Source organism: Neophocaena asiaeorientalis, unplaced genomic scaffold, assembly GCF_003031525.2.
Source record: "Neophocaena asiaeorientalis asiaeorientalis breed wild unplaced genomic scaffold, Neophocaena_asiaeorientalis_V1.1 scaffold40, whole genome shotgun sequence".
NCBI classification, from domain to species: domain Eukaryota; kingdom Metazoa; phylum Chordata; class Mammalia; order Artiodactyla; family Phocoenidae; genus Neophocaena; species Neophocaena asiaeorientalis.
In genome coordinates, this window is record NW_020185335.1 from 3,533,668 (window position 1) to 3,560,534 (window position 26,867).

The following is a 26,867-nucleotide window of genomic DNA, read 5'->3' on the forward strand; positions in this document are numbered from 1 at the left end:
ATGGTGCGAGGCACGCGAGATCTTAATTCTCCCACCAGGGAGAAATGTGTTTGAAAAGCAGTTGTTGAAGAGACTCACAGTGGAATTTATAGGAAGCTTCAGAGGAGGCTGAAGACCTGCACCTCAGATTTAAGCAGAGGGATTTTCTTTTCTAACTGTATTTTAAAGAATTTTTAAAAGAATTTTTAAATTAAAAAGTTTTAATTTTCTTAAAAAATTTTTGGAATGACAATTTTTTAAAAAACTTTTCTAAAAATTTAATTTTTAAGAATGACAGTTGTCCCATGTCTTGTCTTTGTCAGAGCTTCCACATTACAGCAAGCACATCTGGCAAGTTAAAAGGAGAAGAATTTAAGCAGAAAACTATTCCTCCCTACCTCACTTTCTTATAACATACTTATATTCTTATAGCATATTCATTATATTCTTATAGCCTATTTCCCCCTTTTAGTCCACCCTTCTATAAGACATGTTGACAGCTTAAGAGATTTCATTCATTCACTCAACAAACAGTTACTAAAGCATTACCCTCATCCTTTGGTTATACAAAGCTGACCGTGTTAGTAATGATTCTTGGTTGCAAGCAGCAGAAACCAACGCTACACACACAAAAAGAATATTTGGAAGAAATAGATGGGAGGGAGGAGAACTAACTGGGTTTGGGAAATGGACAGGAAATAAGGCAGCAGTGGAGGGTCAGCAAGCAGAAAGACAGACACCATTTTTTAGCAGAAACCATTTGGTCAGGATGCTACCACCATCACCGTGAACAAGGCCTAACCGTATCATCCTCTTTGTGTTGCTAGTTCAAGATTCTGTGTCCCAGGTGGGAGAAGTGATCGGCCAAGCCAGGTCCTATGTCCATACCCTAAGGGCCTGCGACAGGGAAAGAGTGCTTCTTATCCTTTGATGCTGTCACAGGGGAGGTAAACTCTACAAAGCCAGTGGTGGTGGCGGGGAGAGCTCAAAAATAGGAATGGCTGTGGTCGCCAAAATCAACTACACACTTGAGTAAGTAAGGCACTGACTTTCTGCTTAAGAAGCTCTCAGTCTTGGGCTTCCCTGGTGGCGCAGTGGTTAAGAATCCGCCTGCTAAAAAAAAAAAAAAAATGAATCCACCTGCCAATGCAGGTACACGGGTTCGAGCCCTGGTCTGGGAAGATCCCACATGCCGCGGAGCAACTAAGCCTGTGTGCCACAACTACTGAGCTGTGCTCTAGAGCCCGCGAGCCACAACTACTGAACCCGTGTGCCACAACTACTGAAGCCCGCATGCCTAGATCCCGTGCTTCACAACAGGAGAAGCCACAGCAATGAGAAGCCCGCGCACCACAATGAAGAGCAGCCCCTGCTCGCCGCAACTAGAGAAAGCCCGTGTGCAGCAACGAAGACCCAACGCAGCCAAAAATAAATAAATTAATAAATTAAAAAAAAAAAAGAAGCTCTCAGTCTTGAAGGAGAGACACATAGCAGATAGATGAAACCCAACACAGAATAATAAACACAATACCAGGGACATGATCAAGAAAAAGTACAGGGCCAGGCTCTGAGCACAAACTCTGCAGGCAGATGGATAAATCTTGGCTCTGCTAGGTGGAAGCTGCGTGACCTTGAAAAGGTGTTTAACCTCTGGTTGCCTCCTCACTTGCAAAGAAAAGTTAACATTAGTAATCTCTTCAGAGGACTGCTATTAAATAAAGTATGCAAAGCAATTAGCATAGTGCCTGGTACACAGTAACACTTCAATAAATGTTAGCAATGATTATTACTAGAAAGGGCCATAGGAGCTCTACCAGAATTGGCAAAAAGCCCATCGTTCACTCACACAAAACTCCAACTTATGGGCTCTATCTACTCACATCTTCCCAGAAAATAGATTCATTTTCATTTTGTCTTTGGAAGCAGATAAGTGACTCTGCCTAAAACAGGAACATAAATTACAAACATATCTTCCAATCTTTTCCCCAGTCCCTCATTTCATATACAGAAAAATGGGCTGGGTTGGGTGGAGACAGGGAATAATAGTTGCATCAGATTCTCAGAAGGTTTAGCAACTTCAGAAACAAAGTTGGGGCCTCCACACTAGAAGAAAGCTGTGCAGAAGGAGATTTTTAATAATCATTGTGTTGGCAGAGGAATTGGAATTGCATATACATACCCGAATATGGATGTCCGAGGAGGCTGGCTGAAGTTTCAAAAACATTACCACCCTTCCCTGACCCTCCATCCATCATCCTGCCATTATCTAATACTCTGGGGTTGTTTAAGAGAAGAGTGTTTCTCTTGATGGTTCCACAGACTTATCTTTGATCTCTGTCAAGTCAGAGAGTTTTTTCCATTCTTGGTTTCATCCTCCAAAGCAGTGCTGTCCACTAGAGCTTTCTGTAAAGATGGAAATGTTCTGTATCTGTCCAATATGTGGCCACTAGTTAGTGATCAGTTGAACTATGGTTAGTGTGAATGAGACACTGAATTTTAAATTTTAATTAATTTAAATGGAAATAGTCACATGTGGCTAATAGTTACCATGCAGGATGGTTAATTCCATGTGTCAACTTGACTTGGCTAAGGGATGCCCAGAGAGCTGGTAAAATATTATTTCTGGGTGTGTCTTGTAAGAGTGCTTCTATAAGAGATTAGCATTTGAAACAACACATCACTCAATCAAAAGATTAATCAGGGTAATCAAAAGATCACCCTGGGCTTCCCTGGTGGCGCAGTGGTTGAGAATCTGCCTGCTAATGCAGGGGACACGGGTTCGAGCCCTGGTCTGGGAGGATCCCACATGCCACAGAGCAACTAGGCCTGTGAGCCACAACTACTGAGCCTGCGCTCCGCAACGAGAGGCCACGATAGTGAGAGGCCCGTGCACCACGATGAAGAGTGGCCCCTGCTTGCCACAACCAGAGAAAGCCCTTGCACAGAAAAGAAGACCCAATACAGTAAAAATTAATTAATAAACTCCTACCCCCAACATCTTCTTTTAAAAAAAAAAAAAAAGATCACCCTTACCAGTATGATTAGCAAATAGAACAAAAAGGCAGAGAAAGGGTGAATCACAGCATTGCCTTTAGGGCAAGACCCTGCCATCATCCACACATAACTACTCTCCTTTAGAAAAACAGCTCCTGGCTGCTGCTGGGCCTTACTAGAGACTGAACACTTGACGGGGGCCACCAAGTTACCACGTGACCTGAGCTGCCCATCATGAACTGGGTGTTATCTGACCCACCAAACCATAATGTTGGGTGCGCATCATCAAATGGAACTGGTATATACACGATCTGGCCCAAGCAGGCCCTGAAAGCACAAGTAAGTTACACGATGAAGTGGCCCAATGCCTGTGGTCCCACCCCTGCTACTCTGTCTTGTCTCTCCCAGGCTGTGCTTATGGCTTCATGGGCAGTTCCCTATCATCAACTGACAAAGGAAGTAATGACTCAGATCTGGCTTACAGACAGTTCTGTAGATACGTAGGTACCACCCACAAGTGGACGGCTGCAGGACTAGAGCCCCTCTCTGGGACATCCCTAAAAGATGATGGTGAAGGAGAATCCTCCCAGGGGTCAGAACTTCTAGCAGTGTACCTGGTTGTACGCTTAGCTTGGAAGGAGAAATGGCCATATGTGGGATTCTATACCAATTCATGGGCTGTAGCCAATGGTTTGGCTGGATGGTCAGGGACTTGGAAGGGACATGATTGGAAAATTGGGGACAAAGAAATTTTGGGAAAGAGGTATATGGAGAGGCCTCTCCGAATGGGCAAAAAATGTGAAGAAGATATTTTTGCCTCCTGTGAATTCTCACCAAAGAGTGAACTCAGCAAAACAGGATTTTAATAATCAAGTGGATGGGATGACCTTTTCATGGTTACCAATCAGCCTCTTTCCCCAGCCACTCCTGTCATCACCCAATGGGCTCATGAACAAAGTGGCCATAGTGGCGGGGATGGAATTTTACGCATGGGCTCAGAAATATGGACTTGCATTCACTGAGGATGACCTGGCTATGACCACCAACTGTCCAATTGGTCAGAAGCAGAGAACAACACCGAGCTCTTGATACGGAACCATTCTCTGGGGTGCTCAGCCATCCACCTGGTGGCAGCTTGACTGCATTGGACTGTTTCCATCATGGAAGGGGCAGCATTTTGTCTTTCTTGCAATACTGGCAGACCTCGGAGATACTGCAGGTTTGGTTCCAGACCACCGAAATAAAGTGAATATCACAATAAAGTGAGTCACATGAACTTTCTGGTTTCCCAGTGCAAATAAAAGTTACGTTCATACTATATTGTAGTCTTTTAAGTGTGCAATAGCATTACATTTTTTAAAAAAGTACATATCTTAATTTAAAAATACTTTATTGCAAAAAAACCCCCACTAACCGTAATCTGACGACACGGGGCTGCCACAAGCTTCGATTTGTCAAAACACTGTATTTGCAAACCACAACAAAGTGAAGTGCAATAAAACGAGGTGTGCCTGTAGACACTTCCTCTGGATACAGATTTCCCTTCCCTGTACACAATGCTTCTGCCAAAACTACCATCCCTGGACTTACAGAATGTTTTCTCCATCATCATGGTACTCTACACAGCACTGCTTCTGATTAAGAACCTCACTTCACGGTAAAAGAAGTACAGCAATGGGCCCATGCGCACGGAATTTACTGGTCTTATCATGTCCCCACCATCCTGAAGCAACTGGTTTGACAGAATGGTGGCATGGCCTTTTGAAGACTCAGTGACAGCACGAGCTAGGTAGCTAGGTAGCTGGAGAACCTTGTAGCACTGGGGCAAGGTTCTCCAAGAGGCTATGTACTTGTTAAAGCACTTACCACATGCCTGGGATTGTGCCTGGCCTGAGATGTGGAGGCAGGCAAAAATGGCCCTTGTCCTGGGGGAGCTTATGTTCTAGGGACAGAGCCAGCTGCAATATGGGTGGGGCTACAACGGGAGGGGCAGAAAGCACAGGGAGAGGTGGGTGGGAGGCACCGATCCTGGGGTGGGGGGATACACACATCCACCAGGGTCTCTCCCTTTTGACTTCAGAAAGCCAGTTCTCCCTGGTGGCCCAGTGGTTAAGACTCTGAGCTGCCAATGCAGGGGGCACAGGTTCGATCCCCTGGTCGGGGAACTAAGATGCCACATGCCGTGGAGTGCAGCCAAAAGATAAACAACAACAACAAATATATATAAGGAACAAATATGAAAGAAATATTTGTAACATATATAATAAAATGTTTTTTAAAAAGTCAGTTTTGAGTGAAGTAAGTCAGACAAAGACAAATATCATATGATACTGCTTATATGTGGAATCTTTAAAAAAAAAGGGTACAAATGAACTTATCTATAAAACAGAAATAGAGTCACAGATGTAGAAAACAAACTTATGGTTACCAGGGCGTAAGGTGGGGGAGGACAAATTGGGAGGTTGGGATTGACATACACACACGATTATATATGAAATAGATAACTAATAAGGATCTACTGGAGAGCACAGGGAACTCCACTCAATACTCTGTAATGACCTATATGGGAAAAGAATCTAAAAAAAAAAAAAAAGAGTAGATATATGTATACATATAACTGATTCACTTTGCTGTACACCTGAACCTAATACAACATTGTAAATCAACTATACTCCAATTTTTTTAAAAAAGCCAGTTGTTCCCCTGGAAACTCTTCATTTAAGAGCTCAGATGGGGCTTCCCTGGTGGCGCAATGGTTAAGAATCCGTCTGCCAATGCAAGGGACACGGGTGCAAGCTCCGGTCCAGGAAGATCCCGCATGCCGTGGAGCAACTAAGCCCGTGCGCCACAACTACTGAGCCTGCGCTCTAGAGCCCGCGAGCCACAACTACTGAGTCTGCGAGCCACAACTACCAAAGCCCGCGCGCCTAGAGCCTGTGCTCCACAACAAGAGAAGCCACTTTAACGAGGAGCCCGCACAACGCAACGAAGAGTAGCCCCCATTCGCCACAACTAGAGAAAGCCTGTGCGCAGCAACGAAGACCCAATGCAGCCAAAAATAAATAAATACATTTATTTTTAAAAAAAAAAGAGCTCAGAAAACCCCCTCCAGGGCCCAGTTCCATTCTTATGGTCACCACACATAACCTTACATATTCTATTAAAATGAAAATGGAAAGACTATACATTATCATTAGATTACTCTTGAAAAATACATTTGGACACCTCTTCCCATTTCGCCCATGCCCCCCAAAGTTTAACTTTTTGAAGGTGGTTAAAAAGTACAAACTCCCAAAAGTTTTTACCTTTTGAAGATGGTCAAAAGGTACAAACTTCCAGTTACAAGATAAATAAGTCCTGGGAATGTAATGGATAGCATGGTGAATATAGTTAACAACGCTGTATCGTGCATTTGAAAGTTGCTATGAGAGTAGATCTAGAAGTTCTCATCACAAGAAAAAAAATGGTAACTATGTGAGGTGATGGATGTTAACTAAACTTATTGTAGCAATCATTTCACAATTTAGACATATATCAAATCATTATGTTGTACATCCAAAACCAATATAACGTTATATGTCAATTATATCTCAATTTTAGAATTTGAAAAAAAAGAAAAATAGATCACTAATGTTTACTCTTCCATTAAACAAGATTGAACATCACTTACAAAATTTGGTGATAAAGTCATGCCATGAGTATAAAGCAACCAAATATTTACCCCTTAGAATGAATCAGAGAAAAGGAGACATATAGTTAAGGACAAATTTCCTACTAGTAAAAATGTTTACATTATTAATAATATATTAATAATTACCTTGTTAATTACCTATTATTAGTTATTACATTATTAATAATATTAAAAGGACTTCCCTGGTGGAGAAGTGGTTAAGAATCCGCCTGCCAATGCAGGGGACACGGGTTCAAGCCCTGGTTCGGGAAGATTCCACATGCCGTGGAGCAGCTAAGCCGTGTGCCATAACTACTGAGCCTATGCTCTAGAGCCCTTGAGCCACAACTACTGAGCCCACATGCCACAACTACTGGAGCCCATGCACCTAGAGCCTGTGCTCTGCAACAAGAGAAGCCACCGCAATGAGAAGCCTGCTAACTGCAAAGAAGAGTAGTCCCCGCTTGCCACAACTAGAGAAAGCCCGCACGCAGCAATGAAGACCCAACATAGCCATAAATAAGTAAATAAATTTATTTATCTACTAAAAAAATAATATTAACAATCTTGTTAATCATCAACAATAAATGCTCAATAAATGTACCCACTTAGAACCTGGATATTTATTAGCTACCCAAACATTGATCAACCTGGCCTTGTTTCCTGAGATCCTGACAATCTGTGTAGTTTAAAAGAAGAAAGTATTTTTCTACAGAGCCAAGACTATTTTTTTTTAAAAAAATTATTCTTTTTGGAAGGATTTCTAGCTAGAACTAGCAGAATCTAACAGGATTGACCCATAGTACTCCTTACAGGAGTGTTTTGCTTCCATGTGGAGAACTAATAGTTCAGGATTTGTCCTTAATTGCATTCAATAATTATCATTTCATTTATTTTATGGCTTCTCATGATAGATTTATTTAAACCTTCTTGCATTTAGGTAAAGTATTGACTTTAAAAGTACTGGAAAGTTAGGGCTTCCCTGGTGGCACAGTGGTTGAGAGTCCGCCTGCTGATGCAGGGGACATGGGCTCGTGCCCCGGTCCAGGAAGATCCCACGTGCCGCAGAACAGCTGGGCCTGTGAGCCATGGCCGCTGAGTCTGCGCGTCCGGAGCCTGTGCTCCGCAATGGGAGAGGCCACAACAGTGAGAGGCCCGCGTACCGCAAAAAAAAAAAAAAAAGTACTGTTAAGTTAAAAAGAGTTAAAAAGACTTAGAGAAAGAATTATGAAGGCTTATCCTATCCAAGAAAGTAAACCTTGAATAACTGTCATCATTTTCCGAAGGTGGCAAGAGTCACTTTCACCGTATCAATACCAACTGCTTATCTGCACAACTAGCGATCCTGGCTACAGTTCTAGCTATTGAAAGCTTTTCCTTGTTTCACACGTCCTTGGTCATTAATTTCTCCTTCTAAGAGCTGGTCAGGCTACAGTCAAACAGGTCATTTACCTTCTGTGGAGTTCAGGGCTGTTTTGCTCTCTTGTCCCTGCTTCAGTGACCTCACCTTGTATTTTCTGGGTCAGGGGAAAAACTTGCAGCAGTGCTTATAATTTTACTTATTTTTTTGAAAATATATTTGCCTTAATGTAATACAAATTAATTATCTTACCGTTCTGGACGTCAGAAGTCTAAGAATGGGTCTTGGGGGCTAAAAATCAATGTTTAGGCAGAGCCGTATTTATTCTGCAGACTCTAGGGGAGAATCTGTTTCCTTGCCTTCTCCATCTTCTAGACGCTGCCCACGTTTCTTGGCTTGTGGCCCCTTCCTCCATCTGCAAAGCACATCACTTCAACATCTGATTCCCTCTTCACATCTCTTCTCTGTTCTGACCCTCCTGCCTCCCTAAGGACTCTTATGCTTACACTGGGCCCAACTGGTTAATCCAGGATAATCTCTCTATCTCAAGATCTTCGATTTAATAACATCTGCAAAGTCTCTTTTACCATGTACTGTAGACTGAATGTCCATGTCCCCCCAAAATTCATAGGCTGAAACCTAATCCCCAGTGGGATGGTACTAGGAGATGGGAGTTTGCAAGGTGATTAGGTGATAAAGGTGGAACCCTCATGAATGGGATTAGTGCCCTTATAAAAGAGATTCCAGAGAGCTCCCTAACCCCTTCTGCCCTGTGAAGACACAGCAAGAAGACTGTCACCTGTGAATCAGGAAGTGAGTTCTCACCAGACACTGAATCTGCCAGTGAGAAATAAATGTCTGTTGTTTATTGGCTACTCAAGTCTATGGAATTTTGTTATAGTGGCCCAAACAGACTAAGATACCATGTAATATAACAAATTCACAAGTTCCTGGGATTAGAATGTGTATATCTTTGGGGAGGGGGCCATAATTCAGACTAACACAGGGAGATTTTACACCATAAGCTGCCTACAATAATGCTTTTACAAATGAATAGAAAACAGAATTTTAGTTCTGGTCTAGATTTTATTAGTTTGCTCTTGTTGCCCAACTTGGCATTCAAGTAGCCAGAGCTAACCAGCCATGGGAACCTCTGAGAGTTTTCAAAATCTCTCCAGGGTCGAGATGCATAACTATCACTTGATAAGGCTAAGAGACATCAGGTGTTTATGACCTCTCCGCTCTATGAGCTAGCCAAGACATGGCTGCTTTAATCCTTTGGGATATTTCCAACTATACTCTCAACATCACACAATGCTCCTAATGACAAAGTCTTAAAATAAGAACAGGGTCCATGAGGAAAAGGAAGCTATTACAATCAGCAAGATAAACAAAAGCACTGGACTTCCTTGGTGGCTCAGTGGTTAAGAATCCACCTGCCAATGCAGGGGACATGGGTACAAGCCCTGGTCTGGGAAGATTCCACATGCCGTGGAGGAACTAAGCCTGTGCACCACAACTACTGAGCCCGCATGCCACAACTACTGAAGCCTGTTCACCTAGAGACCGTGCTCTGCAACAAGGCAAGCCACCAGCATGAGAAGCCCACACACTGCAAGGAAAAGTAGCCCCTGCTTGCCGCAACTAGAGAAAGCCCGTGTGCAGCAATGAAGACCCAACGTAGCCAAAAATAAATTAAAAAAAATTTTAAAGCCCTTTTTTACAGTCACCCCTATTAAAATGATAAATGCCCCAAACTAGAATGCATAATGTAGATTCTATCTTCCATTCTGCTTTTAAAGAAATATATCGAATTTTTAAAGCTAATATAGAATTAGGCAAGTGCATAAAATTTTTTTTTACACTTAGGAGTTTCCAGAGTAGATTATTGTTTCAAATGCAACAGAAACTGCAAATGACTCTGTAAAACAAGGACAAATCAACAACAGAAATGGGCTAGGTGAGCTGAGAGACAGTAGTAATCTCCATCTTTAGATTGGAAATTTATTGCTTAATAGTAAAAGGAATAATACAGTTTACTTTAAACAATATCTTTACCTGAAAGCCTCAAAGCCCACTCCAACAAGTCAGTGGATGTCAGCATTTTATATAACTGAGTGAATAATGACTAAAAAGAGATTTTTGTGTTCAAGATATGCAGATATCACAATCAATTCGTTGTTGCACCATGGTATCTTTATAAACGAGCTCATTTGTTTTCACTGATCTCTTACCCTTAGATATGAAGAAATGGAAGAATTAAAGGTCAGATGGGAGGTAGATAGGACATCTGCCTGAGACAATTAAGACGAACACCCAATGACAGCATCCAGGTCACACAGTGCCTACTTCCGACTAGTAATGATGGGAAAGTACTCCTGAATTATAGCCCTGGCTCCTTAGCTGAAAACTTGTCATGAGAAACACCTGCTTAATTTCTCAGTGGCTATTTCTTTACCTGAAAAATATCAATAAGAATAAGAAACTTGACAGGGACAGTTCCACATTTCATCTGGAGTTCTAAGGTTGATTTGTCAGCAAACAACTGTGCAATGGGGGCTGATGGGTAGATACAGAAGCAAAACAGAGAGTGCAGAATCCAGTGAGCTCTTAACAGGCAGTGGGAAGATTGGCTACAACTCATGTTGGGAGGACGAGAAGAGGTGCCGAATTCCATCTACCTACATCAAAAGTAAAGATTGGTAAGGATGAAGTTGGAAAGACAGCCAGAATGTATGATGCTCTGAATTGAAAAATTTATAATTAACTCCAGTTCAAAGATGTGGACTTGAGAGCCAGACATGGGAAGTCCTGGGCTTGTCCATATGGGGTTTGGTGGATCCAAGTTCCCATGTTCTGTCTGCCCTTTCTGGCATCTTGCCTTGAAACACTCTCAGGTGTGGTAGGAAACTAGCGATGCTTACTCAGCTCCCCTAAGTGGATGAGTTTGCAATCCTAAAAAGGCATAAATAATAAACATATAGATGGTGAGGAAATAAAGTTTTGATATATACTGTGTAAAACCAGGTGTGAAAAGTTGTATAATCATTGTGCCTCTTTTTATAGGCTTTATTCAGTTTTCAGTGGTTTGAAACATTTCAGATAATCTGATATACTAGAGAATTTAACATCTAATTTTAATTGTAATCCTTAGGAAGATTTAACTAATTCACTGTGCTGTCAACATTTCAATGCTGAAGAATTCTGGTTTTCTAAATGTATGTTTGATTTTTAACACATAGAAATGTTTTAAAAATTTAACCTTACTGGGCTTCCCTGGTGGCACAGTGGTTGAGGGTCCACCTGCCGATGCAGGGGACACGGGTTCGTGTCCCGGTCCGGGAAGATCCCACATGCCGCAGAGAGGCTGGGCCCGTGAGCCATGGCCGATATATTTTGATTTACTGGATTTGTAAGAGTTATCTAAATCCATAGCAAGATTTCACTGTTAGATTTGTAAGGCTCTCTCTTAGGTGCTTGCAAAATTCTGACTTAAGGAAAGAGCTTAACTTTCCTATCAATACATAAACTGTACAAAAGAGTAAGTTCTTTATAGAGAATACTAGCTAATGAACGCATAAGGAATGATACACCTGGAATAGCATCATTCTGCAAGCTCTAATAAAGCAATGATTCTGGGCAATGATCATCACCTGCCAAAATCATCAGGTAAGAAGCTGAAGGGCTGTATTAACAACGGATGCATCCAGCTGACAAAACGTGAACGCTTGCATTATTTTTCACATCACAAGAAGAGAAACAACCAGACCTTATGTGTCTCCTGATAGAAGTACACAACACTAAATTGAATGTATTCTTGCCCAAAACCCAGGCCTGAATGTGATAACTCTCTAGATTACGGTTGTCAAATTTAGCAAATAAAAATACAAGATGACCAAATATTGCACTACTGAGCGCTCTTACACTAAAAAATATTCATTGTTTAGTCAAAATTCAAATTTAATTGGGTGTCCTGTATTTTATCTGGAAACCCTACTCTAAATCTAACTACCAGTTCACAGGAAATAGAATGAATACAATCAACAAAATCTAGAATGCAGAAAACTCTCCAGGACACATGTCCTTCTACAAATAATTTGCACAGAAACAATAGTTTATTTGCTAACTGGAAGAAAAAAACATTTTATTCTTTGACCGAGAAATTGCAAGGATGAAAAAGCGAGGCAACCTACAGATCCTTTGGATTAAAAGAGACTTGATAGACATGGCAATAAATTTAAAGTGTGGACTTTGGATCCGGATTGGAATAAACATTTGAGACGCAATTTAGGAAATATGAAAACTAACTGAATATTTAGGAATCAGTGTTAAAAGTTTTAAGTAGCATGGTTGGATTTCACAAGAGAATTTTTATCTTTTAAAGATACATATTGAAGTGTTATTGATGAAATGATATGATGTCTGAGACTGGCTACAAAACAATCCCGTGGCAAGTTGGGAGGGGTAGGGTGTCAGGAATAGAGATAAAAGTGGGATAGGCAGGTATTGACAATTGTGAAAGCTGGTGAGACATATGTGAGAGTTCATTATACTATTTTACCTTTGTAAATATTTGAAATTTTTTTAAAGTTTTTTTTTTTTTTAAGTTTTTAAAAAATATTTATTTATTTATTTTTGGTTGCATTGTGTCTTCATTGCTGTGCATGGGTTTTCTCTAGTTGCGGTGCACGGGCTTCTCATTGAGGCGGCTTGTCTTTGTTGCGGAGCACAGGCTCCAGGCACCCGGGCTTCAGCAGTTGTGGCTCGTGGGCTCTAGAGTGCAGGCTCAGTAGTTGTGGTACACGGGCTTAGTTGCTCTGTGTCATGTGGGATCTTCCTGGACCAGGGCTTGAACCCATGTCCCCTGCATTGGCAGGCGGACTCCCAACCACTGCGCCATCAGGGAAGTCCCTAAAAACTTTTTTTAAAGGGAGTTGTTTAAGAAAAACTGAGGGGTAAACATGTAACTTAAATAGAATATTAATTATTACCCAAAACAAATTTGCATGCCTTCATACTAATTGAAAGGAATGATAAATTTAAGTTATGTTTTAGGGAAAATAAATGTGCTATTTTTTTCCCCTTGGGGGTTCCCAGGAATGGAACTGAAATGTACACAGAAAGGACCAGTTTAAAGATGGGGAACTACATAAAAAGGAACGAAATTGGGCCGTTTGTAGAGACATGGATGGACCTAGAGACTGTCATACAGAGTGAAGTAAGTCAGAAAGAGAAAAACAAATATCGTATATTAACGCACATATGCAGAATCTAGAAAAATGGTACAGATGAACTGGCTTGCAAGGCAGAAATAGATACACAGATGTAGAGAACAAACGTATGGACACCAAGGGGGAAAAATGGGGTTGGGGGTGGTGGGATGAATTGGGAGATTGGGATTGACATATATACACTAATACGTATAAAATAGATAACTAATAAGAAACTGCTATATAAAAAAATAAAATAAAATTCAAAAAAATATGTGAACTAGAAAAAAAATAAAGATGGGGAACTAAGTGGAAGAAGCATCATGGAAACAGAAAAATGTATGTCCCACATTCTTTCATTTCACAATGGCTAGAAAATACGACTGAAGTCAGAAGCCTCCACATAAAATTAGAATTTAGTGAGAAACCTTGAAAATAATAAGAGCACTATTGGTGCAACATCGTACCTGGTTAAAGACCATTAGAAAAAAGACCAATTTAGCAAATATTTACAAACCACTTCCCACAATATTTAAGTTATGACACCGTAACTTATGTATGATACCATAATGACAGATACAAGTTATTACACATTTGTCCAAACCCACAGAATGTACAGCACCAAGAGTGAACCCTAAGGTAAACCATGGACTTTGGGTGATGATGATGCGTCAGTGTAGGTTCATCATTTGTAATAAATGTAACACTCTGCGCGCGGTGGGGGGGGGATGTTGGTAACATAGGAGACTACGTATGTGTGGGGAAGTGGGTAGATGGGAACTTTCTGTACTTCCCACTCAACTTTGCTGTGAACCTAAAACTAAAATAACAGTCTCTTTTTTAAAAACGTTAGGTTCCCTTTTATCATCACTGCCAATCTTGGTCTCCCTGCTGCTCCAAGGTAATCATAGCTATCGGTTTAACGTGTGTTCTTCCAGAATGTTCTCCATGCATTTATAGGCATATACAGGTACCACAGAAAATGCGTAGCTTCATAGTGTGTTTTTGTTTGTTTGTCCTGAGTTCTTTTCTTGCTGTCATCTGACTGATAAAAGACCCTTGATTAAAGGTTAAGGGATCATTAAGATACTGACGGATAACACTTTGACCTGTGGCCCTTTTATACACCATTTGTTAAAAAAAAAAATGACTCGAGAATAAGAAAAGCTACCAAGTTGCTAAGGATTTGGTTGAGTAGATAAAACTTGGTTTGTTACTTTGAAAGTGGTATTAGTCTGACAAAATTTATTGTAATTGTGGGTGCACCAGAGGAAAGCTGTTCCTTACGGCCAAAGGTTGGTCTGAATCCCCGAGAGAGGTCTTGCTGTTCTCCTGGTGAACAGACAATGTCATATCAACATTGGACAGGGCCACTCTGAGACCATGTGGAGCAAGACGAGAACAAGACCACCTGGGAACCGTGTCTGAACACAAATAAAAGCTGAACGCTATCCAAGCCCTAAAATACCAGCCATCCCCCTCTCTCAGCCAATATGAGTGATGGCTGCTTCTTTACCAACTACAGCTGTAGCCTCACTCTGGTCTCCCCCTCTCTCATTACGTTTTATTAATGTATCTAATCACAGAATTATCCTTGCTTCCGACAGGAACATAACATCCAACCCGGAGCAAACCTCCACTTCCATGAACTCACATCAAAATCACCTAACACAAGTGCAAACCCTGTAAGAAGGTCCTTAGAGCAGCAATGCCCCAGGGTCCAGGGCGAGTGGTCTCCCTCTCTGCAACAGGCAAAATCTCACCTTGTTCACCCAGAAGTGTGATTCTGATGATCTTCAGCTGGGTGGTATTGACAGAGGTTTGCTTTAAAACTTTAAAACCAGTTATAAGGACTTCCCTGGTGATCCAGTGGGTAAGACTACGTGCTCCCAATGCGGGGGGCCCCAGGCTCGATCCCTGGTCAGGGAACCAGATCCACGGGCATGCCACAACTAAGAAGTCCACATGCCGTAACTAAAGATCCCATGTGCTACAACTAAGACCTGGCACAGCCTAAATAAATAAATATTTTTAAAAATATTATTAAAAAATAAAATAAAATAAAACCAGCTATAAGATAAATAAGTACCAGGGATGTAATACACAATGATAAATATAATGAACACTGCTGTATGAAAGTGAAGAGAGGAAATCCTAAGAGTTCTCATCACAAGAAAAAATATTTTTTCCAATTCCTGATTTTGTATCTAAATGAGATGAAGGACGTTCACTAAACTTACTGTGATAATAACTTCGTGATTTATGTAAGTCAAATCCTTATGCTGTACACCTTAAACATATACAGTGCTATATGTCTATTATATCTCCATAAAACTAGAAAAAAGACCTTTAAAAACAATGGATCCTGCCCCCAAATACGTACTCATAGGTCAACCTTCAATGATTGCTTCCCACAGTGAGCAGATTTAGTGGTCGCCTTTCCAAACTCTATTTCCCGTTGCTCTCGGTAACCACCGCGAATCTCATTTTTTCAGGTAACTGCCGCAACTCAGCTTACCTGTTCAACTCCTTGGCTTCCGGGGGCCCCAGGGACTCAGGTCCTATGAGGCTAGTGTAGACCTCCCTCCTCTCACGGGGCCCAGGGAGCCCCCAGGGCCACCCGCAGGGTGCTCCAAGTTTGCTGCCAAGCACTTACCCCACAACTGGGGGCGCTCAAGTCCTCACTACACCGGGAAGCCCGGAGGCAGAAGGACTGGAGTTGGAAATGGGATTATTATTCCACGATTTTAAATGTGCATACATGCATTTTTTGGTTTGTTTTACACAATTAGAATACTAACATAAATATACGTTCTTTATCATGTCTTTTTCACTTAATATATTACCATTACTGGCTCCACATTGCTCCAAACTTTTTTAATTAAAAAAATTTTTTTATTTTATTTATTTATTTTTTGGCTGTGTTGGGTCTTTGTTGCTGCACGCGGGCTTTCTCTAGTTGTGGCGAGCGGGGGCTACTCTGTTTAGGTGCGCGGGCTTCTCATTGCAGTGGCTTCTCTCGTTGCGGAGCGCGGGCTCTAGGAGCGCAGGCTTCGGTAGCTGTGCCTCGCCGGCTCAATAGTTGTGGCCCACGGGCTTAGTTGCTCCGCGGCATGCGGGATCTTCCCAGACCAGGGATCAAACCCATGTCCCCTGCGTTGGCAAGCAGATTCTTAACCACTGCGCCACCAGGGAAGCCCCACTCCAAACTTTCTGAATTCAAATTTCTTGGAACAGACTTCAGCTAGCCTGTTTGAGATAGAATCCCTCTTTCCTTTTACTCTTTATAATTGTCTTTTGAGACTATTTTGGAAGAAGAGTCAAGTTTTCTTGGGCAGCATAATCATTCCAAGGATTGTAATAAACATCATGCCAAAACTCTTTAGGGAAGGACTTTTAAAAGCTGATTTTAGTTGTCATTACCTATTAACTAAGCTATCAATATTAACCTTCAAGTTAATTACTTCAGGCCAATACCTCAGACCAAACTGGCATCACGTCTGAAATGTGAAACACACCCATAAAATTTACCTAGTGATAAACCTGCTCAACAAAGTCTCACAATACAAGCACCTATTCTTTGGGTGTGTGCCTTTCTGACCCATGTAAACATTTTGCCCGAGATACAGCTATCCTGTTTAAAACAAAATTGAGGAACTGGAGTGGTTTGCTCCCAGCTGTCTTGAATACACAAAATTCTTCTCAGTCAAGCACTGAGCTGCCAATAAAAACTTCTTTTTATATTTAAAAAAGTTGCTCGTTTGTTTTTGACAAGGAAACCTTACAATATTTACTTGTTTTTGTTACATTAAAAAGTCAAAGTAACATATTAAAAAAACAAATAGTACAAAAAAATTAAAAATACAAAGTAAAATTATTTTCCATCCCAAACTCCTCCAGCCCTATTCTCCGGAGAACATTCGTTTTAATAGTGTATCCTTTGAGAAATTTTCTATGCCTTTATAAATGTATGTGTATATATCACTTAAAAAAACAAACAGGACCATACTCGATACAGTTTGTCAGTATGCTCTTTCACTTAACAATATATACAGCAGCACAAACACCCTGCATCCATGTTTTTCCAATGGTGACATAATATTCCATTGTATGAACACATCACAATTTATTTAATCAATCCCCGATTGATGAGCATTTAGGTTGTCTCATTTTTTTCCACTATAATAAACAATGTGAAAATAAACATGCTCATACAAGCGTTTTCGTGCATTTGTGTAACTGCCTCTGTGGAATAAATTCCTAAAAAGGAAACTGAGTCTAAGGGTTGGGTAGTAAACAGTTTGAGAGCTATTGACAAATTGTTTTCTAAGAAGGCTGCACCAATTACCACTCCCACCTGCAGTATACAATGCTGCATGCTTCCCCACACACTAGCCAACGTTTGTGCTTCAACTTTTTTATCTTCGCCAGTCTGATGGGTGGAAAAATGACATTTCCTGTGCGTGTTTTTGTGTGTGTGCCAGTCCACCATGAGTGCAAGGTTACTGCCATTTCTGAACATGGTGACTCAATTAAATAAATCAAGGTAGTAACAGGGATGGTTGATATTTCAAAAGTTTATCCTTATGTCTAAGAGTGATTAATTGGCTTTGCAGCCTAAATTGGAAAGATTAATTATATACTGAGCAGTGCTTGGGAGTCACTTTCTGATTACTCTTTTTTTCAAAATTTGTATATTTTTTATTTTATTTTTTGGCCACACCACATGGCTTGCAGGACCTTAGTTCCCCGACCAGGGACTGAACTCACGCTCTCAGCAGTGAAAGCACAGAGTCTTAACCACTGGACAGCCAGGGAATTCCCTTCTGATTACTCTTTGATCTTAAAATGTCAAGCTAAGAATTGAGGGAACTAACAAGGGGACATCAGGAATGATTACAATTTTGATTCAGTTATTTAGAAATATCAGCACATGTCATTTAAAATCATGATAATGACAATGAATATTGTATGTGCATGTGAAACAGGCAGTCCTAAGAATATGTTAATAGAAAAGGGAGTACAGTACATCTTCAAACTTTGCCTTACCTCTTCTGAATAGCTTTGGAAGCAAGTTATTACTGTCACTAAGAGGAATTTAAAATTCCTTACTGAAATTCATTTAAATAACCTTTTTATTTTAGAAGAGATTTAGACTTACAGAAAAATTGCAAAGATACTACAGACAGTTCCCAGACACCCCACACCCAGTTTCCCTATTTATTAACTCTGTATGTTAATATGGTACATTTGTCACAATGAATAAACCAATATTGATTGGTACATTATTATTAACTAAAGTTCATCCTTTACTCAGATCTCCTTAGTTTTTCCCTAAGGTGCTTTTTCTGTTCCAGGGTCCCATCCAGAATGCCACGTTACATTTAGTTGTCACGCCTCCTTTGGCTCCTCTGGGCTGTGACAGTTTTTCAGTTTCCTTGTTTGATGACCTTGACAGTTTTGAGGAGTCCTGGCCAGGTATTTTGTAGAATGTCCCTCAGTTGGGATTAGTCTGATGTTTTTCTCATGATTAGACTGGGCTTATGGATTTGGGAGAGGATGACCATAGAGGCAAAATGCCCTATTCGTCACATTATCGTATCACACTGTCAACATGACTAATCACTGTCACTGTTGACCTTGATCATCTGGCCGAGTGACATACATTTATTAACTTTCTCTGTTGACATAAGCAAGGTTACAGGACATGACGAATTGAGTCCTGAGGGTTTCCAAAGTAAATTGTGGTGGCGAGGCTGATTATTAGGCAGTTAGGAGACCCCTCATTCTCTAGGAGACCCTGCCAAGGGAGCAGAAAGAACTCTATGCCAGAGCATAATGAACTCTGAAGCAATCCTGGAAGTTCAGAAATATATTGTTCAAAATGACCCCACTGGGGTAAGTACTGTTACTCATACTTTACAGAAGAGGAAAGTGAGGCACAGTGCCAAGGATACAGGCAAGCTGAGATGCAATCCACACATTCAGGCCACAGGGTCCAGGCTCTTACCACTGTGCGTACTGCCTCACCAATGCTATCTTTCGTCTTAACTTGCATTTCCCAGATTACCCGTGAGATGCGGCATCTTTCCTTTGTTGTATTGGCTATTGGACTTCCTTTCAAGACCTCATTTTGGACAGGTGATACAAAGAAGGAGCCATGAGGAACGGATTCAGGGTGAGACCTCAGAGTCAGAGCTGGCAGAGACCTGGAGGGGTGGCATCCCATGCCCAAAGTGGGGGCCCTGCTGGAGCCAGCAGCTGGAATCATCTCAGGGTATAATTTAAGCACGACCCTTGGTGAGGATCGCCAGATTTAGCAAATAAAAATACAAGATCTGGGACTCCCCTGGTGGCTCAGTGGTTAAGGATCCACCTGCCAGTGCAGGGAACATGGGTTCAAGCCCTGGTCCGGGAAGATCCCACGTGTCGTGGAGCAATGAAGCCCATGCGCCACAATACTGAGCCTGCGCTCTAGAGCCCGCGAGCCACAACTACTGAGCCCATGTACAACATCTACTGAAGCCTGCGCGCCCAAGAGCCCACGCTCCGCAACAAGTGAAGCCACTGCAACGAGAAGACCGCGCACCGCAAAGAAGAGTAGCCCCCGCTCACCGCAACTAGAGAAAGCCCGCGCAGCAACGAAGACCCAACGCAGCCAAACAACAACAAAAAATACAAGATCTCCACTCAATTTGAACCTCAGATGAACAACTTGTATGTTCCAAGTGAAATTCAAATCGACCGGGGCATCCTGTATTTTAACACTCCTCTTGGCTGCATGACCCCCAAGCCTGATTTCCAGCCCTCCTAGATCCTGTGAGCTACTGCTCTTTCACTGATTATTCCCAGCTGTGGTAGAGTCGGCTGTGGCTGAACTAAAACGCTTTACACTGTGACTCTACCAACACGGGAAGACAAATGGAAGATCTAGAAGGCTGAGGGTTTCAAGAAAAAAAATGGGAGAGAAGACAAATTCTTTGTGTAAGAGAAAACAGTCCAATGTGCTTCATATGCAAAATGTCTTTCTAAAGAATTCCACTTAAAGTGTCTTTATAACACAAATCATAACATCCACTTGCTTCCTGTATTTCTGGTACGCGCCTGATCCCCATAAGCTTTGGAATTTGCAACACCTGAAATAGTTCTGCCCCTTTTCCTAATAGGTGAGTAATTAGAGATTTACAGAAGCTCTGTGCCTGCACTACAGTCACACAGCAAAGCTGGGGTGGGAACACAGGTCTTGAGATTCACAGCCCCTATTTCCACCACTCCAAATTTCTAACCCAGAAGACCTTCGTTATAAGCATAGCGCATACTAAAATGCAAGGTCATGAAACAGAAGGAATCATGTCTAATGAACAAGCATGTTTCTACAAAGGGTAGCACAGTGCCTGAAACCGAACGGATACTTGTTAAGTGGATGGGTGGAAAAGCAGAATCTGTCCTTTAAAAAAAAATTCGTTATTTAAGTATTAATGTATTGAGACGTATTAAATGTTTGCCAACCCAAAGTTGATCTTTGAATGAAAGGACATAATGAGGTAGGTAGAGGGAACGCCATGATGTGTGAGAAATTTTCATACGAGAGGAGGTGATGGGCAGGACTTCAACTAGCTTTCCTTTTCCGATGGCATATATCTGTTCAATCACCGGACCGATGAACCTAGATGAATCGAGCAGATCTTTCCTTTCACAACTGGAGAACCAGGTATAGACTAGTCTGGTTTAATCTTTATCGGCAACCTCATTTCAGTCTTAGGAATCTATCAGATTCACCAAGTCTAGATCTCTGCTGCCACCTAGTGTTAACAGTTTCTCAGATTTAAAAAGGTAGAAAGTCAGGAAGCTCTAGGCTCTGAAAAAATTTCACCTGGAATTCCTTCGACCATTTCTATTTCAGGATTTCCAACTCTATAAAAGCTTTTTGTGGCTAAAACAAGAAAGAGTATATCTTCTATTTGTACTGCACAGCTATTTTACCTCTGTTGCGTCTGTGTCCAAAATGTTTATGGAAGGAAAAATGTTTGATTAAGAAACAGGTTGGCCCAAGCCTCTTAAAAGCCAGCAAGGTTTGCTGGGAAAAGTGGGACATTTTCCTGACAGGAAAGCAAATCCACCTATTTTGGATACCAGTGTTGATCTTTTCTCCCTTTCTTCCATTTCTGATCTCCATTAGAAAAAGAAGAAAAAACACAGAGATGGTTTTGGAGGTGTTCTTCATCCACGATTCTCTCTAAATCAAGATAGTGGCAGAAGACAGTTAATGTCTGGCCTGGCCCCAGGCCTTTAAACCAGAGTTACTCCCAGTTTGGACACAGAGGCATCTAGCAGGGAGGGCCAGGTTATGGAGGCCATACTTTCTATCTTCTGAAAGCACAGAGAGTGAGAGAGAGTGCTTTCCTGCGTGGCAATCCAGAGCCGTGACAGCAAAGCTTATCTCAGTGAGAAAAGGGACATCATTTCTATCTAATCGCTTCGCATCCTTTATACTGTATCTTGGCTGAACGTAGCCAAATAAAGATAGTACTAAGAGATTGTTATGAGAGTTATGTTACTATAAGAGGAATATTTTTATGATAGAAGGAAAAGCCGGATACTCCTGTCTGTGCTTTTCCTACCTTTTTTTCTGTTAGTCCAAATTAAACGATTTATCCATGGGCCTTCCCATACAGGACTTCCCAAACACTAACAGGCATCCCCCTTGGTGGCAAAGCTGGGGATTTCTGCTACTTGGTTCGGGAGGTAATAACCAGTCTCCCAGGATTAGCTGCATATTTTCAAAGTAATGGCCGAGTTCACATCCATTTATCTATTCCTGAAAGTTTTGACCGCTTTTCAATCACAAGTCTTACTGGAAAATAATGATAACTGCCATAAGGGAACAGAGTCAAAGGACATGAGCTCAAGCACTGGGGGAACAGGAAAAGATTGTTCTCTGCAAATGGTGTGACTTCATTGAGGAACGTGACAGATCCTCAGTACAGTAAGTCCCCTACGTACAAACCTTCAAGTTGCAAACTTTCAGAGATGAGGACGTGCCTGTCCAATCAAGTAAGTTAGTTCACGTGTCCGGCGTACACTGTCACGTGCGTGCATCCTCTACAAGTGGTTGTGCTTTTGTGTACTTTACTGTAGAGTGCTGTTGCTGGGTAACACGAGGAGCTGACTAATGAAGACCTGATGGAATTGGAGGCCCAGAGAAAGGACGAAGAGAGACAAGAGGAAGAAGTAACTGAAGAACCGAAGAGATTCACAACGGAGGAAATGGCAAGGGGATTTTCTTTATTTGAGGAGGCACTGGACCTGAACACAGAACGGTACAAGAAGGCTGCAGCAGCCATTCAGAATGCAATCCAGTGCTACCGTGTCATCTATGATGAGAAAAAAGAGCTACTACCCGTTTTTTCAAGAGAGTAGATAGAATTCAGTCCAGCAAGGAACCAGAACCTTTGCCATCAACGTCAGGCGTGAGTGAAACTGCAGCTTGCCCTCCGTCTCCTGTTGCTGGCGATCCTTCAGCTCTACCGTCTCGCACCTCCTCTCCCTCCTGCAGTCAGTAACTCTTCTTGCCTGTTTCCTCGATGCCAGCCCCTGTATGCCAGCTGTTGTACTGGACTACTGTACTTTTCAAGGTACTGTACTGTAAGATTAGAAATGTTGTCTTTATTTTTTGTGTTTGTTTTTTATTATTATTTGTGCGAAAAGTATTATAAACCTGTTACAGTACGGTACTATATAGCCAATTGTGTTAGTTGGGTACCTAGGCTAACTTTGTCGGACTTACAAATTGGACTTACGAACGCGCTCTCGGAATGGAACTTGTTCGTACATACAGGACTTACTGTAAAAACTTCTCGACTTATCCCGTGGTGCCATTACAGCAGTGTCAATATAAACAAGTGAACAAGAGTGAACAAATTCCGATGTCTTTGGCCGCCTCCTTTATCCACCTCCCATGTACCTACTACACCTAGTTATTCAGCCCACTCTGCAAAGACGCTGGCATCTTACCTCGGATCATAGCCCAAGGCTAAACCTCTGCTCTCACTGCACAGGACCCAGGCCTTTCTTATGTCATGGTGTTTTGTGCCCAGTAACACAGGGATGATGTTCATATAAGCATCATCCAAAACAGTGCTTTGAAAACGTTTTGACCACAACTCTCAGGAAGCAAGGAATTTACACTGTGATCTGTTATACGCATATGCAGGTGTGTGCGTATACACTGGTAAACAAGTTACAGAAAACAATGTTTACCCTATGTCTGGTAAGTTCTGATATGTCTCTTCTACTCTGTTTCATTTTTTAAAATTCTGGTTTTTATCCACTACATTGATTTCACAATCTATTAATGGGTCCTGACCTGTAGTTTAAAACACAGCGATGCAGACTTCCCCGGTGGCGCAGCGGTTAAGAATCTGCCTGCCAATGCAGGGGATGCAGGTCCGAGCCCTGGTCCGGGAAGATCCCACATGCTTCAGAGCAACTAATCCCGTGCACCACAACTACTGAGCCTGTGCTCTAGAGCCCGTGAATCACAACTACTGAGCCCACATGCCACAACTACTGAAGCCCACACACCTAGAGCCTGTGCTCCACAAGAGAAGCCACCACAATGAGAAGCCCGCGCACCACAACGAAGAGTAGCCCTCGCTCGCCACAACTAGAGAAAGCCCTTGCGCAGCAACAAAGACCCAGTGCAGCCAAAAATAAATAAATGAATGAAAATTCAAGAACAAAACAAAAACAAACAAAAAAACCCACAGTGATGTACAACACTTTCACATTCTGAGACGTGGAGTTATATTTCTTAAGCTAATCAATTTGGAATTGTAAAATTCTAAGAAATAAATATAGGGACTTCCCTGGTGGTCCAACGGTAAAGAATCTGCCTTCTAATGCAGGGGACGTGGGTTCAATCCCTGGTCAGGTAGCTGAGATCCCACATGCTGCGGGGCAACTAAGCCTGCGCACCACAACTACTGAGGATGTGTGCCTCAACTAGAGAGCCCACATGCCACAACTACAGAGCCCACATGCTCTGGAGCCCGCACGCCACACCTAGAGACAGAAAGCCCGCATGCCACAACTAGAGAGAAACCCACGCTGCAACAAAAGACCCCTTCGTGCCGCAACTAAGACCCAATGCAGCCAAAAAAATAAAAATTAAAAATAAATAAATATAAATTTCAGTAGCAATATTGAAAAGATGTCTCTTTCCTGGCACATACAAAATGGGAAGCATTGAGAATCATTCTGGAGAATTGGTGGATGCAGATAAACATGGGTCAAAGCGTATGAAGGAGCCCAAGGGAAGAGTGAAGGCACTTACGGGAACCCAGCCAACCTACACAGTGGCAACGGGAGACTCTCACAGCAATGCTGCCATGTAATTTCATTTTCCTTTGTTAAAAGAAATGATTAAAAAAAAAACTCTTGGGGTTGGGAAGAACCTTAAATGTCAAATTCTATTTTCTCCTGCTGGATGACAAAAGCAAATCAGCATTTCCTTTGGAAATGTGAGCGCTGACTTTGGTCCTATGCCAAAGAGTTAATTTCAATTAGAAGCAGAATAAAAGAAGATTCACTAAAATATCATTCAACCTCATCTCTTTGTTTTTCAAACGATGACTAGAATTTTATTAGCCAAGGGAGAATAGCTGGAAGAGAAATAACAAACAGAAAAATACATCTTAAGGATCCTTAAGTACATTACATATTTATAACTTAAGTATATTTTAAAAGGCCACAGTCCATCAGGTCATAAATGCATAAACTTATGTCACAGTCCCATTTGTCCACTGTCCTTTGGCTCAGGAGACTGTCCTTTGCAACCAACCTTGATCTCTCTGATGGCATCAGAAAGGATGCTGTCGTCTTAAAGGTAAACACGGCTCTGGAGGCAGGTGCTTTTCTCCAAGAAAACTTCCATCTGCCTGTGTCCTCCTCCACCAACATCCATGCCACCAACAGCCAACAAAAGAAAAGCAAAGGCTCATGAACAGCTGGCACCGTGTCAGTCTCTGAGGAGAACACATCCCTGTCTAGTTAGGGGTGGGTTCTGGAGCCTCTCTCCTGGCAGAGAGCTTGTCAACCGGCATTGACGGGTTCTCTGGGATTTCCCACAACTCCCACGGGCTGTCAGTTCAGAAAGTGCTTTCAAGCAGGCAGTGGCACCCACACCCGGTAGGACACACCTCCTGGGTCCGAAACCACTCCATCATGTGGCTGGTGTGTCCCCCATGCCCGCAGGTCAGGCAGAAGTTGGACGACCCTCGCACGGCCACGTGGCAGATGGCGCACTGGAACGTGAAGCCTTTGCAGACGGCGCACTGCGTGCCCCTGACCTCACTCCGGCAGTGGCTGCAGTACACACCGAACTCTGGAGAAGGGCGGAGATGGCCGAAAAAGAGACACGGTGAGTTCAGCTCTGCAAAGGGGAACCAGGCATTGTAATAACGAGGTACTCATTTGGGGGATTCTGTAGGATCCTATTAGACCCCTGCTGTTCAATTTTCTGTTTTTTAATGGCAGAACCCCTTCTTCTACAACCTCACTAAGGAGCTGCTGTCATCACCACAGTGGAAGGGTGCGGGCAGAGGGTGCAGCAGGCGCCTTGCTCCCCGAGGCCCTGGGTGGAAACCCCAGTGTCTGCAGCGGTCGAGGTTCCATCTCATTCCTCTTCCACCCCAACAGCTACAGATGCAGAGAAGGCAGTTAACAAACATTTGTCTGAAAGCACTGAAGGATCAGTCGACACTCAGGCAAGAGCTGATTGGTCTTACAATCTCTTCCCTACCTGCCTGCCAACGACCCAGCAGCCTAAGATGGACGGAGTCAGGCCACCACAGGGCTGCCCCAGCATGGGGGAGAGCGGTTAGGACCGCCCTGCTCCGCTGGTCCCCGCCTGCCGCGAAGTCCCTGTCCGCTTCAGCCATAGCCCTGGGGCCAGGCGGCCCACGTTAACCGCCCAGCTCCCTTGCTCAGCCCCTGCTACCTGGAGATCCTTCCTCCTCCCAGACCGCCTTCCGCTGTGCTGCATCGAGTGCAGACCTTCCCACGTGCTCTACAGGCTCTTTTGGGAACGGTCCCCTCACCACCTGGCCCTAACCAAACCCCGCTGTGTCTTGGCCTCCTCCGAAGGGAAGGCCGGCTCTGTCTTACATCCTAAAGATGGAGGGGTGGGAGGGGAGGGTGGCGCATGGCTGCCTCCAGACCGTACTCTCCTCTCGAGGCTACTGCTCCCTGGCTTCACCAGCCTTTCCCCTTTCCCTCTACTGTCATGTACTGACATTCTGGACACCCCCCGCCCCATGCTCTGAAGACTTCTGCTCTTGGTTCTCAATCTTCCCTCCACCCCAATCCTTGGCATCTTCAAAATCCACGCCACTAACCCTCTGCACACCTGGCCTCCCAGGTCACCGTCCTCTCACCTCTAATCCACCACTGTCTCTCATTCTATCCAAAGTCCACTTGCACTTCCACGCGATCAGCCCCCTCTGGCTGTAGTTTCCCCTCTGACCAGCCTGAATTACACGGTTCCACTTCATAGTCACTTTTTTTTTTTTTTTTTTTCGGTATGCAGGCCTCCCCCTGTTTTGGCCTCAGCACCACAGGGAAGCCCCATAGTCACTTTTTTGCAAATATCCTG

At 42.7% G+C, this 26,867-nt stretch overlaps 1 protein-coding gene across 4 annotated transcripts in view; it reads right to left on the bottom strand.

Annotated features, from left to right (window-relative positions):
- Nucleotides 1-122: 122 nt before the first annotated feature.
- The window catches only part of WDR59 (WD repeat domain 59), a 106,595-nt gene continuing 79,850 nt past the window's right edge, over nucleotides 123-26,867 (bottom strand). The window contains exons 26-27 of one of the 4 annotated variants that reach the window (XR_003001916.1): nucleotides 25,769-25,912; nucleotides 25,464-25,598 (exon numbers count right to left, since the gene is read on the bottom strand). Coding sequence is in view for 3 of the 4 variants with exons in the window: in XM_024735654.1 (XP_024591422.1) it covers nucleotides 25,363-25,598 (236 nt within the window). In the remaining variant the exon portion in view is untranslated. Of the gene's footprint in view, nucleotides 328-24,834; nucleotides 25,913-26,867 lie in introns of those variants that run through there. The other 3 variants (XM_024735655.1, XM_024735654.1, XM_024735657.1) reach the window with 3 other exon arrangements.